Consider the following 14,821-nt stretch of genomic DNA (forward strand, 5'->3'; position numbering starts at 1 on the left):
CTAACAAATCCCACATGCGGTCAGCATGGAAGAACAAGAGACTGACATTCTTACTATCAACAGCATTACAAAACACCCGTGTAAAGATGAGGCTGTACCTTGATCCACGTGACATAAGATGTGATTCGCAGACGGGAGGACCAGCGCAATGTGTGTAAAATATCACATTCACTCATCTCTGGTGTGTTTGTAGCCAACTGATTCATGTAGTTTTTGGATGGAGGTAAAATCCCTAGTATCCGCCACAGTATCAAGAAGTAGTACTGAAGTGCACAGGCTTCCTAAACAGGGGTACAGTTGGATAAATTAATAAAGATAGATTGCAGTTTCAATCATTACAGCTACTGAAATTATCTCATCAGAGACTGCACACTCCCGTAGATGTGCCAAATGAGATGAACACACGCTGAACTGATTTGCTGTCATACTCTACAACAAATTATGCAACAGAGGAGTGAGAAAAAAAAAAGAAAAAAAAAAGGAAAGCTTATACAAATTTTTTCTGCTTCGTCATACTCTAGCCAGACCTCCTGAAATTACCAGGGACATACAAGTCTAAAACATGTTATGAATTAAAAACTCATATGAGATGTACCGCCACCATAAACAATACCATTAGCTATGGGATTTTTAAGTTCCCCATTACTCCAACCACTGCTGAGAATACTTTGGTTAAATACTTTGCTTGAAAACATTAAGTTTGAAAACTTGTTATTCCTCAACACAGACAACACTACAGCAACACAGTCTTACCAGTGCAGTGACATTTTTGTTCTCTTTCCTCCTAAGTGTATCAAACTGTGACCCAGCTGCAAGCAGTGAAGTCAGGGCTGTGTAAAGCTCATCATACTTCATAGTCCTAGAGAAAAGGACCTCGCAAACCTGCAAGAGACGACAAGTCAGGATCGTTGCTTTGCAAATTGCACAGCTCTGCATTTATATACAGTCAAGCTCTTCGCTTAAATATTCAGAATACCCACAGACCAAAACTACGCAAAATAAAACTTCGGGAAATGAGTTCTATTGGGTACCACTATTCTTTTCTCCACTTGGTGAAATATTTCTGCTCTAGCTGCTTCACCAAGTCTTTCCTTCTTGTCTGTTTTCCCTGGCACTTGCCAAATCAACATGGCCCTCGAGGCTTACAGATAGGTTTTTAAAACAGAAATCCCAATACCGTGCTATCTAGACGGTTCAGATCATCTTCAGAAGCTTCTTGAGATAGGATGCAGTAGAACCGGGGCTGTGGAACTGCATCTGGAATGTAAGGACAGAAAATAACATTCAAAGTGACAGCCTTCACGACGCAGCATTGAGTTATCCTCTCTCCTCCATCCCTACAACCTCTCACATTGTAAGACTAACACCAGAGTCTACTAAACTAGCTCCGAGACACATTATACATGCTTTTAACCTATGGCATATGCAGCCGTTTTCCTACTCGTACAATCATAATATATACACACTTATTTTGAATTACTTGTAGCATACCCCTAGACAACAATAATTTTGTTTAATAAAACATTTCTTGCATTAAATGCATTTTTATTTGTCCATTGTAATTATGCCCATTAAAAGCAGGAAAAGCTACCCACACCAGAGCACAGGAAAGGCTCTTTTTCATTTGTAAATGCAAATCTTGGAATAAAAAATGCCTTACATTTTCTTTCTTACCTGATGCACAGTGTTTGGTCCAGTTTTCTTCCACTTCTTTAAACCCATGATAAATTGGGACAGACGTTCGTCTGCTACTGTCCTGGGATCCACTCACCCAGCCAATGGGTGGAGTCAGCAAATTATATTGCACCTAAATTTAAAAAAAAAACAAAAAACCAACTCATGTCATCCTTGTCATTAACACACAGCAAGGAAAAATACCACCACCAACAGAAAAAGAACCATAAAAAACAAACAACGTTGTTGCTAAAACACAGTCATTCCCAGGGAAGCCCTGGACCCTACCTGATGATTTTTATTCTGGAGTGAGCAGCTTAAATCAACGGTCAAGCTTCTAACAACTGCAAAAGCAGTTCATGAGAACAGTGCTAAATACCTCAACAGTGAAAAGCTAAAGCAAGGACAGGGTGTACAAAGTATTTGTGAAATGGCGCCAAATACTCCAGATTTTGAAAGATAAGGTGGGGCATTCACCCTGTCCTTACCAGGACCTATTAGGACAGTAGTTACACAAGGAATTTAGACTCAAACTGAGCCTGCTGCTAGGAATCAGCAACCGTGGTTAATCATGCATTATAACTCCAAAGGCTGCTAACATCAAAACTGATTTACTCGCACAGGTCATGAAGACACCAGAACACACCAAATGACTGCCTGTTACAGATTTCTCCTGGGTGACCAATTAAATATCCAGAACACGATCTCCAAATCTTACCTGTTCAAATAAGTACATGGGGGCCTTGGAATACTGATGGAGAAGGTAGTCAAACACCAAAAGTAGACGTGCCACGATAAGTGGCACAGAACATTGCTGGGTATCCATGTTCGCTGTCAGCTCCACAATTGTCTGGATACAGAGCATCATGATAGATCTGCGGCCCCTCTCAGAGAAATTGTGAAAAATCAGCAGCAGCAGCTGGAGATGTTCAACGTTCAGATCTTCTGTGTCACTGGGAAGAGTCCCCTGCAAGGCATTTTGCTTCAGTGTGCCCACAAACCTGACAATAGGAGAGGAAGTTTGTAAAGCTTACTTTTCTCCTTGCTTAGATCCCTCTTTAAAATCTCTTTAAGCAGAGATTAGAGAAACTTTTTCATAATTATATTTTTCTGCTTATTCTTCTAATATTGGCAATTTCACAAATCATTCACTACACTTTGTACTGGACTGAGACTATGCAAACAGTAAAACCTACAGAAATTCAATTAGCGGCAAATACATTTGATGGAAAATAGGAACAATCACTCAAAGGGAGAAAGAGAGATGCGAACTTTTGTTCCCCCAGGAAAGGCAGTTCACTATAGCTTGGAGTCAGCTAAACCCTACCAGAGACTTTCACGTTCAGGTAATGGCACAGAAAGGAAAAATCTCAGCACCACCGTAACAGAACCTATCAGAAACCTACTGAAATAAGACATTCAACTTCCCTTTTTAAAACCAGCACTGCTGCAAGTAATTCGGCCTCCACCCACACAAATCCTGATTCTAGGTTTCATTTCCTATGCTCTAGGTGAAGGACTCCAGCAACACGGAAGACTGACCCTCTGCTCCTCCAAGCATTGCACACCATCACCACACAGAGAACACAAACACACACTTGTTACGCTCGTCGCAGAGAATTTCCACTTAACAGAAAACGTGAGAGGTAAGAGATGACTCACTTTCAGCTTAACATAAAGTTATCTCACCTTTCCCAAACTTTAAGGCATTCTGGAACATCAGGATCTCCCTGGGCAGAGGCTTTGTGCTGCCAAATCAGGAGAAGTCGTGAGAGCACCGACAAACTTTGAGGATGGATGTAGAGGGGCCATGGACCTTCAGAAAAAGGGGCGACTCCCAGCTGCTGAAGAAGTGTGTTCTGTAACAAAACAGAGACTTCTTGAAAATACGCAAGTCCTGTATGACGCTTTAATTAAAAGCATGATTTAAACATATAGATGAAAATAAACAGTAGGGCTGTTAGAGCTTGTAAGGGTTCTTGCAGCTATGTTTCTCCTATCTCTACCACATGGCATAGCTATTGAGAGATACTTGTGTTATCCCATTGCCACCTAAAACACAATAAACTTTCAACTTAAAGGCCAATGCAGAAAAAATGGCATTACTGAGCTCTACTCATTTACTGCAAGATCCCAGCAGGAGAGATTATGCTACTATGTTCAGTATCTAAGAATTTGAAAGAAGACCTCTTTGACTGATCACAGTAATGCTTGCTTCTTTTCAAATATAGTAAAAAGGCACATTTCTGAAAAGTGCAACTGCTTTAAAAAAACCAAAACAATAGATTATTTTAAACACAGTAGAAAACAATGAAAAGTATAGGGATTGAATTCATTGATTGGTAAGCAGATTTATAACCTCTGCTTATATTGCTAAGTCGAGTCAGCCCATGACCCAGCAAAGAAACCTAGAGGCTACGAAGTTGGCACATGAAAGCAGGATTAATTTGATTCTCTCCTCAGAGAATTCCAAGGCCTTCTGGCATCAGTCCTGACAGCAATGCGAATCTGCAGGAATGCCTCTTGATAAACGCATGGATAGAGGCAACTCTCCAAAACAAAATACACAAACTCATTCAGCTTTCATCACCTTCGAACTTCAGTAGATTAATTTGAACTCTAAATGTTAAGTTTACACTCTGCAGGATGTTTTGTACCGGATGACTGCAAAGATCATACAAGCTCATTGGATCCAAAATATTCCAAGCTCCATTTGCAAAAGAATACACTCTAGGGCCAAACAGAACCATCAACACACTGCTCTAGGTGTGGAGAGTCCATGTAGACACATTAGCGGACATCAACACTTCATTTTATTTATACATTCAATCACAGACTTACCTGCAAGGCAGGGGACTGAAGATCTGAGGTCACCAAGGAATGGTTGAAGTGATACAGTGCAGCAGCAAACTCCTCATCTGACGTGCCTGGAAGACAGGGATCAAGCCATTTACTACCATTGCTCTCCTACACTTCAAATTTCCACATGAAACTAAGAAAACATACACCTCTAAATTGTACAGTCTGTGTTCTCTAACAGAGAAGTTCTGCTCGCTCACCCTTAAGCCCGTCCTTATCCACTTCTTTGATGATGCTAGCTAGTGTAGCCATGTGCTGCTCCGAAAGAGACACACTCAGGTAGTTACGAATGAAGTTATTCCTGGAGTTCAGCATAGAAGAAGTGATAAAGTTCAAAATGTTTGAAGCTAGGCTCAAAAACTGAAAAGAAACGAGAAACACGCTATAGAAACAACACAAGTAGAGGGACCGTAAGACAACATCAAAAGAAAACTAAACCACCAGCAAAATAAATCAAATCCCCTAACTCCACCCCTGGCAGTGGAGCATAGTTTTACTCATGGCAATCCAGCTTCCTGCACTCATAGTTTTACTCATGGCAATCCAGCTTCCTGCACTCTGTGTTCTATATCAGGACAATTCTCTGAAAAGGTTGCAAGTCTCTAACTTCTCGACTGCAGTATTTATTTTTGGCTTTACCCAACGGAATTGGAGCTAAAAGCATTCTATCAGCATGTCACTTTGCTTATAATTCTGCCCTCATTTTCTCTCTCCCTACGTAACCCAAACAGATATTATCTTCAATCTTTGCTTCCCTGGCAGTAACTAATATTCCACCTGAGGGAAGAGTAGAGAAAACTTCTTTATCCAAAGCCAGGACAGTCACTGATTCTCCATCAGCAATGCACTTAAAAATACCTGACATTTATCATGTTGTCTGCCAACGTAGCTTGCCACTGACAAGTAAACAACACTACAGCACATCATTTATTTCATTAAGCCTGAAGACCATCCCATACCAATTCTGGATCTTTGCGGCTGGCCAGGATGTTCCCATTCTCCCCAGTAGCCTGTTTGTTAGGGCTTTTCACTCTGGGCGAGCTCTCCAAAGGTGGTGGTGGAGGGGGCGGCGGGGGGGCCACTTTCTCTTTGCTTGGAGAGATTGTCTCTTCAAACCATTGCCCAAGGATTGGCTCACTATCGTCATCTAACACAGAAGGCAGGAAAAACAAAAGCATATTGTTATAAGCAGCTAACTTATGCTGACTACTCAGCTTAAAAAAGGCCTGAAAAAGAGTTTCAGTGAGCACAGTTAAGGCGTCTGCTATCTTCATTTTTCCTTTCCAAATCACAAGGCAAAGCACTTTCACAGCTGTCCAGCGCGAATTTACAAGAAGAAATTATTTCCACTCTCCTCTTAAGCAAATACTGCCAAATCCCAGCCACTCTGGCTTTAGTTTACATAAAAGAGTACAGTCAGCATTACTTCTGCCAAATAGATCTTACGAACTCTTTCATATTTTCAGCATTATATGACATTCCAGTCCAAAAAGGCAAAACCCCAGTAGCCAGGTTTCCACTAAATCTGAGAGACAGCGTAAAATCCTGACTTAAGTTCCTTGCTGCAAACTCTACTACCTTGGCTGCTGTCCTCCTCAGTGCTGCTAAAATCATCCTCATAGTAAGTATTAGAATCGGTGGAGGCACTTGCATCACTGCTCATGGAGCCCTTTCTCTGACGCTGCAAGACACAAGCCTTGGAAAAACAGCAGAACAAGTTAAATTTTAGGATTATGAAAGATAAGAATTTGAAAACTATCCAGTATCTAATGCATTTTAATTTTCAGCTAGCAAATTTGACTCAATTAATTTATCAACAGTTTTTCAAGACTTCTCACCCTCAAGTTGTACCAAAAATTACACAGGATGGTTGGAACTAAATAATCTATGCCAAGCATCTAAGCAACATTTCAAGCAACAGCTCTAACATAAAAGCTTTAGTTTTGAATACGGCCTTTTCATCTTCTCACTAAACTCACAAATACCACTGGGCTTACAAAAAAATGTTCTCAGAACAAGTTTGTCAAATTTACATCTCTGAAAAGAGGAGAGAGGCCCCAGTTGACAGCTTCTGAAAGAAGAATTCTAAATTCTTCTTAGCATAGTCACAGTCTGTAAAGTGAGAATTTTCCATGTGGATGACACTTAGTAGGATTGGTTCAGTTACAGAAGATCTCTAGCTGTATGCCAGTTCCTACCTTTCTGTAAGAAGTAGAGAGCAAAGTCAGCAGCAAATTAGTGAGTGGTACAGAATCTATCAGCCGCTGAATCCTCTGGATGGATGTGCTTTGAGCCATGACATCCAGCACTGCTGGCGGACCATCACTCTCCCAGCCCTGGAGGATGGCATTGAAAAGAGAATTTAAAGTTTGTTTCAGTGGAGAAGGCAAAATGTTTCACAAGAACGTACATGCTACCTACTTACCTTGTGCAATGCCTCCACTTGCAGATCTTGAAAGAGCGAAGACAGCAATTTGATAGCATGATTTGCCAGCACCACCGACAGAACACCAAACCCTTGATGCCTACAGAAACATAAAGGATACAATGTAATTTCAGGGGAAAAATGAAATATATATATATATATTCAATTGAGTGAAGGGACTGCTTTGCTAAACTGAAGAGGACGACTTGTCCTCTTTCCAAGAATCAAAACTTGAATTACAAATGGAGATAAAATTTCAAGAGACCAACAAGACTTTGCAGTAGTTGTTTGCTGGGCATGGTTAGATACATGGACAATGATTACTTCAGTGGGGTATTTACATACCCTTTCCCAGGTCCTAGTTTGGGAGACCCAACGCCCTCCTTAGTACGAGCAATAATGTCTCTGACGCGAAGAGCAGCCAGTGGATCTTTCTCTTTTCCCTTATCAGCCAAGGCCGTGGGGCTGAGGTTCAAGATGAGGAAGAGGCTGTTTAGCAGACACCAGGCCCCGAGCAGCTGGAAGTTCTGATAATGCTATCATCCCAAAAGTGAAGGGTGGTGGGGGAAAAAAAAAAACACCAAGAAGACAAAATAGTGTCAATCCAAATGCCAGAATATGCCAGCACAAAAATAGTGAAAAAGCTTCCCGAGACGCAAATCTTACCTCACCCCCTGCACGGCGTGAATTGCTGATGGCTTGTCCAATCATTTCATAGATTTCAAGCTGCAATTAAATCCAAAACCATGGTAATGTTTCAGCCCTCCGCTGGGCAATAATAAAAATAAAAACTCCAAATACAGTTGTATTTTGCCCTCTACAATTTGCCACCCCATTACTTCCGTTGTCAGCACGTCTAGTGCCTAGAAATCATGGCTATGTATTGCAATCCAAATAAACACGAATTCTACGCACTTCACTTGCCAAGAATGAGAACAACAAACACGCTCTCTCATGTACTTACACATTTCTGTACGATAGTAGCAGCATCATTTTCATAATCTTCTTCTTTGGAACTTGTTGACCCAGTTCGTACCTGTTGAGTGCTACCCACATGTAGGATGGCCATGCAAGTTGCCACACTCACACCTGATGGAAAACAGGGGCAGATAACATTCTTAGTAAGAGCCAATCTCAGGACTCGGTGTTCCTCCTTAGCACATTAAAACAAGCAGTATCAAACATGCCCATAAACTTGATGGAGCTGGGAATACTCAGTATTAGAGCTGACAGATTAAAAAAAGTCTTTCTGAAGTACCCCCAAAAGAGCCAAGTTTTGTCCTACAGAAACACATGAGAACAATTAAAGGAGGAAATGTTTTACCATGTAATTCAATACCATTTTTAAGGCAATCTTCATACTCAACAGCCCCATCTCTTTAAAATCTTACCCATACCAATGGAACACTCAGGATTCTGGTGTACTTAAACCACTCCTGGGAAACAAGTTTGATTTGGGGGTATAACCAATTAAGCTGAAACCATGAGCACTGCAAAAATATATTATGCACTGAACATTAAAAAAAAAAGAGCAGAAATTACAGGCTATTGAGAAGGTGTTGAGTCACTCACTCTTTCTTCCAGATACTGACAAGAACATTTGCAGAATACTTCAGAATTTCAGTGTCACTATAACAATTTTCATATAAAGCCAGTCACCATACCGTGCAGTATGCTACATAGCTTTCAAATTCATGAGAAATAAAAGGTTACTTGTGGGCTGAACCTCGAAGGTGCAGGTAACCAGGCAGAGCAAAAGCAAGAGCGACTTAAAGCTCCAAAGAAAAGACAGGAAATCCATTCACCTGCATAGAGACAGCTGAGAGCAAGAACTGTCACATCTTGGAGTCGCGTGGGTGTCAGGGGCTCCAACACAGGCAGAGACAGAGTGTCCAGTGCCATGGTCACGTCTATTACCAGCGAATGAAACCTATAGTAATGACACACGTCAAGGTTCAGCAATGCGATGTACTCACCAAACAGGAGCAGCACAATAACTGATACTGCACGGTTAGCACAGTTGTCCCCTCCCAGACAGCGTACCCAGCATCAACCAAAGAAGAGCAACGACTGACTCTTACCCATTGCGAACAGCTGTGGCATCTGCCACTGTGGCTGGCATAATAAAAAAAGAGTTGGCTGACACTGCATCCTGAAATCGATTTATGTATCGCAGAAAGTATGGCAGGTTCAGGCACACTCTCAGCAGTTTTTCAGAGCCACCTACCAAACAAAAATAGCAGTCTTATTTTTACTGTTCCATGGGAGCTTCTAAGCAGAACAGATCTAACGGTCATCAGTAATTGACTTAATTATTCTTTGTGGTGAGAAAATATCATCATGAGGTAATAGGATAAATACTAGTTTACAACACACAAAGCAGAGGGTGAAGTTTACAGCCAGTACTTGTAACAGGCGTCACAAAGCTCTGTGTGCATGTTATGTGGCACACCAGGTCTAGTTCACACCTCCCTCAGTAATCCATCCCACAGGCTATTTTGCACCATCCTACCTTTTTTCCCCCCCAAAACAAACCTACTGCATACAAATACACTGAGCTCATCTCCTCTGCAATGAAGAAAACTACATTACAGCCACAGCCCCCCGCAGTAACATCAGCATGCCACTGAGGGAGTCGTAAAGAACAAACACTTTATTTAGATCAGAAAGTTTCTTCCCATTCAGAAATGTAAGGTGTAACCCTGGAGAGTCATTTGCTCTAGTATTTTTTCCCCCCCGACGCTAAAAAGCTGATTCTCACCAAGTTCTTGCAGGCTGGCTACATTCTGAGCAATGAATATGCTTTTCGTCTTTGCCGCAGAGGTCTGATCTGTGGAACCTTGATCCTCACTTTCTCCTTCCACCTAAAAGCAAGCACATACTAAATATATCATGGATGCATTAAAAATCCACGGTACTGAAGTCTCCACGTGTGAGCTAGGCGCATCATCAGCAGAACTCAAAAGAGGTATGAATATCACTGAACAATAGCTTCCATGAGGCAACAAAACTACTGTTGCCAATACAATGCAAACAGTATTTTGTCGTTTGCCGTTCATCAACATGCAAGTAGTATAATCTTGTATAATGTATGTATAATGTATAATACACATCTTTACACATGTGTATTAAAAACCTACCACTTATTGCCTTCTGTCCTTGCCTGCACCAATGTTATTAATGCTGAAATTCAGACTGCTTCTATTCTAGGGCTGTTTGTTTACCTGTGTCTCTGGCGTTAGAGATGGTGATGACGAGGCTCGAGGGTTAAAGACTGATGTCAACTGATTGAGGAAGTTCATCTGCACTTCTTTCTGTCTTAGTTCTGGGCTCACTGGGGAGGCCAGCTCCTTCTGGTCCTCTACTGCAGGGGAAACCGCAAAACATCATTTCATACATCAAAACCATAGAATTTTCTATGCCTAACTCAAGTACCGCAGTGGTATAACCATAAATTAAAACACCTACCATCCGAGAGGGTTTTGACAGTCTGAGGCAGCTTGGCCGATTTCATCATTGCTGTGAAGGTAATAATTTCAGTTCGATCTAGGCGGCTACAGCCCGTGCACAGCCCCTTTATCAGTAGAATGAGGTGTTTCTACAAAGAAAAAGACATCAAGTACAATTTAAACTCTCTTGATTCCAATTATTCCTCGATATCATTTATTCTAAGCAGATGCATTAAGAATACCGCAACTTCAGCTCGTAAGGGTACTGCAATGTCTCAAATCCACTCTGATCTCATACTGAACATCGTGATGGATTACTAACTGCAGATAATTCAGGTCACTAACACTGTCCCGCTTGTTTGTGATGGAAAAGCATCTGGAAAAGCTCTCCCTCTTATGACACACTAAGGCTTAAAGCTGGCCCTATCAAAAGATACACTATGTGAACACTTTTCACATATCTTTCCTCTTCGAAACAGATTTGAGTTCTTCCTAGAAGACTAAAATGCAACTGGGGAAGAGTCCATCTTTAAAAATTCAACAAACGGGCAACAGAACAGTTTTGATACAGGTTGTTATAAAAAACCAAATCAGACTATAGGAAACCACAACAGATTTAACTAAGAACTGCTTAAGCAAGGCTTCAGGCCATCTTTACTTTGGCTTGCTCACAAGCTGAAATTCTGAGAAAAGAATGCAGAGGGAAGATCCGGCAGGTATCAGTCTCTACCACAGCGCTAGATCTTAAATATTTTAAGAACTTCAGTAATTGTGTTTTGGGTAACATTAGAGCAAATATTTCAGAATTAGACGACAAATCTCATTTTTGCACTCAGGCTTGCCCACACAGTCAAAATCTGTGCTCACCTGTGAAACAGCACACGCTTCGTCTGGGTTCTCAAGACGCAAGAGTGAGAATTCAATCAGGACTTTACAAGCAGCTGCCACTGATTGCAATTGGTTTCTTGGTACTGAAAAAAAACAGACGCTTGCATCACTCGGTTCTTAAATAATTAATTGTAAGATGTTCTTAATGCTTTCAATAAAACAGAATGCTATGCAACACACACGCATACACAATCAATCACACATATATGCAATATAAATTCAGTCTTATTAAAATGTAAGAAGAAATGTCAGTAAAGCAAGGATAACACCTTCTACCCAGACAAGGTAATTTAGACAGATACAATGACCTCCCAGCAACAGTATTTAATACTGACAGAAACACTGAAGAACACGAAACAAGTTGACCCAAATCACTTTTCTGCTGAAATTGCCAAAATCTGTCAGCAAAAATAATATAAAACACTTTGAGTCACAATGTTTTGGTCATTATTCCAACTTAGTAACAAAACTGCTAAAGAATAATCCAAAAATCCTGAAAATGGATTTAAGCAGTTAATTTGACCAAAAATTATTTTCTCTAAATGAAGTCGGGCCAATGAATAAGCAGCCAAAAAGTCTACGCTGCCCAGTAGTTCGTGGCAGAAAACTCCTATCGACAAGTTTCTCTTTTCATCGGAATTGACATTCTGCCAGTATAAAAGCTAGCAACACTGGCCTCTGCTTTAACCTCTGATTCGGAAAGAGGGCTGGAGACAAACACCAAAAGGACAACAGTTCTAGTTTATTTTTACTACATCCTAGTCATAACACAAGAGCAAGAGAAGCAAAGGAGAGGGAACACTTACTTAGACCACACACAGTAGTGATGTAATGTGTAGAAAGTGCAACGAAGGAAGAGTAAAAAGGCTCATACTGTTTGTCATGGTGCAGGATTTCAGATTCACTGCAATAGAGAACAGGAGATATGTCAATTGTATACAGCACTATAGCAGCACCACGTAACACTCAGGATATGTTATATCTATTAACAGATGTAAGACAAGATCATTAAAATCACTTGCTCTTTCCAAATCAAAGTTTTGAGAACAGAATCCTCTCCCCTGTGTCCCATCTCCCATGTCGTCAGGACAGAGTCCTCCAGCAGCAGACAGATCACTGCATCAGCATCACCATCCACGTAGAAAATTTAAGGAAATAATTCCAATTGTGCGTAAGTTTCTCCTTTATACCATCAAGAGGTCAGCCTCTTTAACAATTGCTCTCCCTGTCAGAGACTCATTAATCTTTAAGTTATTCTAGACTCAGCTGCCCATAAAGTTCTGACTGTTTGTTCTGCTAAAGCCAGGCAGGATTTGCCAGGGCTGGAGCACTGGCATTCCCTTTCTGTCAAGGCACGGAGTCAACTGGAGTTTGTGCAACTCTGCAAAACAGAAGGATCAAAACAGGCAATTGCATAATAACGACAAATACACAACAGCAGTGTCTGCAACAAGCTGGGGAGTAAAGAGTTTTGGCAGGTAACACACAGAGGAGAAAAATACATCCACTGTAATCAGCCTCATGGGTAGAAACTTGCCATTTCAGAGATCTGCATCGTTCTGCCCCGTGCACAAATCAACGCAAAGCCCAGAGCGAGTTAAAACGTAATGCCAACTCAAACCAAAAGTAAAAATTGTAAAGCAAAATATACATCAACACACTGAAAGTCAAGTCTCTGAGGCTCACTGGCCACAGAGAACGTTTATTTATGCTCAGAAACAACACGCTAAAGGATGCTGCAATAAAGCGTCACACCACATCCCATTTGCAGAGGAACCTGAAGGCAACCACGTCAAGGACAGAAACACAGCTCTGCCTCCATAGCTAGTTCTGCCCTTCATTTCTCCAGCCACAAAACTGAGGGATGCGGATATCTGCCTATTAAATGCTTAAATTAATTTCTTTCAGATTTTCACTCAGTGACATGAATGAGCAAGTTGGAAGAACCGATTTATACGACTCAACTTCACTCGCCACTTCAACTTTACCTCTCAAAACACAGCCTTCTCCACGTCTGGCAACAGTTTATTCCTGGTGGGGAGCAAAGGGAATCACAGCCTATCGTGGCACGCTATACCCCACTAAAACGATTTCTCAAGTGTGGCAATGACTAACACTGCTGCAGAGTACAGCAGAATGAACCCACGTATCCTCTTCACCCACCTGCACACAATGCTGGCAGCTTTGGCAAGGTGGGAGGAGGAAGAGGACACACCGTTCCCTGCTGACCTGAACAGCAACAAATTTATCCCCAGTCACCTTCCCTTTTTCTATCCTAAGTCATCGTTTCCAGTCATGGCGGGAGATGTGGCTGAAACAGAAGTAACTCCAGAATATATCAATTCTCCAGAAAAAATAACAGAGAAATATACTCATCAGCTTTGTAGCTTTGATTTCCTAGTTCTCAGAGTTTTTTTTTATTTAGTCTACCTGGAAAGCTGAAATAGAAAAGGAGCCATTATGAAGAGAGAGGCTTTACTTGAAGATATTGAGCAGCGTAAAACAACCGAGTTTCAGTGTCTCGCTCATCAGGCTTCACCTCGCCATCTCCTGCCAGAAGTGCACTGATGGGTAATGAGCCCAGAGACTGAATGTGCAAAAAAGTTTGTGCTCTCTTATATTCAGACACTAATTTTGCTCACCTATCTCTTTATACCTGACTGTAAATCAGCAGCAGTAGATGTATGTAACGTATTTTAAGAGAACAAATGAGAACAATTTGGGAATAACAGAGTACAGGAGAAATTGGCAGCTCCTCCCTCAATTACCCTTCTGCTGTATAGGGCAAGCTGTGCAAGACACAATACCCACCAGGTATAAGAACACAAGGGGTGCCAAAACCAGAACAAGATAGGGAATTTCATCTGGATTGGACAATAAGAGGCTTGAGTCTTATTAAAACAAGTTGTGGACTTGTTATGGTGGTGAAAAGTAGAAGGCATCTGTCAATTAATCATCAAATCCTTGCAAATAAACATAAATAAAAGATAACAGTTTAATCTGTGTTGTGCTATTATGTTATTTCGCATGTACAGTGAGATTTAATAATAACTTTCAGCTAACATATTGTGATCTATTGCTTAAATAACTTTTGCTTCCCAGGGAAACTCATTACTCAGGCTAAGCGAGAAGCCTCTGTGTCAGTATCAAATATAACACGTCGGCAACAAATACCACCTCCTTTCTCTGCTTCCAAATCTCAAACAGGCCCGAAATAGACTCTTTATGTAAGGCAGCAGGCACAAAAGCAGCCTCTTCCCTGAAAAGGCACAGCAGCAGGTGCAGTTCTCCCTCTATTCCAAACACTTCCCTGAAAACCAGTCTCATTTGACTGCCACAGACTTTATATGTGTTCCCCTTCAGTTGCGCCTTTCCAAGTCAGCATTTCCGTAATTTATGTCAAATAAGAGGCCAAAGCTTATCAATTCTTGAATATACATGCTAACAGGGGAATTCCAGTAACTTGACAATGCTTAAACCTAAAATATAAGAGTTGTCAGGAAAAGGACTTTATCGATTTACTTTG

At 41.1% G+C, this 14,821-nt stretch overlaps 1 protein-coding gene across 6 annotated transcripts in view; it reads right to left on the reverse strand.

The window, feature by feature from the left end:
• Positions 1 to 14,821, reverse strand: part of UBR4 (ubiquitin protein ligase E3 component n-recognin 4) — a 79,275-nt gene that overhangs the window by 62,775 nt on the left and 1,679 nt on the right. For all 6 annotated transcript variants that reach the window (XM_074560313.1, XM_074560312.1, XM_074560311.1 and 3 more), the window contains exons 2-23: positions 12,102 to 12,199; positions 11,275 to 11,378; positions 10,427 to 10,556; positions 10,183 to 10,322; positions 9,720 to 9,822; positions 9,040 to 9,181; positions 8,764 to 8,888; positions 7,923 to 8,047; positions 7,625 to 7,684; positions 7,304 to 7,494; positions 6,959 to 7,058; positions 6,732 to 6,869; positions 6,112 to 6,229; positions 5,493 to 5,680; positions 4,734 to 4,893; positions 4,516 to 4,601; positions 3,364 to 3,533; positions 2,393 to 2,675; positions 1,675 to 1,807; positions 1,178 to 1,257; positions 754 to 882; positions 99 to 281 (exon numbers count right to left, since the gene is read on the reverse strand). In XM_074560313.1, the coding sequence (XP_074416414.1) occupies positions 99 to 281; positions 754 to 882; positions 1,178 to 1,257; positions 1,675 to 1,807; positions 2,393 to 2,675; positions 3,364 to 3,533; positions 4,516 to 4,601; positions 4,734 to 4,893; positions 5,493 to 5,680; positions 6,112 to 6,229; positions 6,732 to 6,869; positions 6,959 to 7,058; positions 7,304 to 7,494; positions 7,625 to 7,684; positions 7,923 to 8,047; positions 8,764 to 8,888; positions 9,040 to 9,181; positions 9,720 to 9,822; positions 10,183 to 10,322; positions 10,427 to 10,556; positions 11,275 to 11,378; positions 12,102 to 12,199 (2,986 nt within the window). The remainder of the gene's footprint in view (positions 1 to 98; positions 282 to 753; positions 883 to 1,177; positions 1,258 to 1,674; positions 1,808 to 2,392; positions 2,676 to 3,363; positions 3,534 to 4,515; positions 4,602 to 4,733; positions 4,894 to 5,492; positions 5,681 to 6,111; positions 6,230 to 6,731; positions 6,870 to 6,958; positions 7,059 to 7,303; positions 7,495 to 7,624; positions 7,685 to 7,922; positions 8,048 to 8,763; positions 8,889 to 9,039; positions 9,182 to 9,719; positions 9,823 to 10,182; positions 10,323 to 10,426; positions 10,557 to 11,274; positions 11,379 to 12,101; positions 12,200 to 14,821) is intronic.

This window comes from Larus michahellis, chromosome 16 (assembly GCF_964199755.1).
Source record: "Larus michahellis chromosome 16, bLarMic1.1, whole genome shotgun sequence".
In the NCBI taxonomy this organism is placed as follows: Eukaryota; Metazoa; Chordata; class Aves; order Charadriiformes; family Laridae; genus Larus; species Larus michahellis.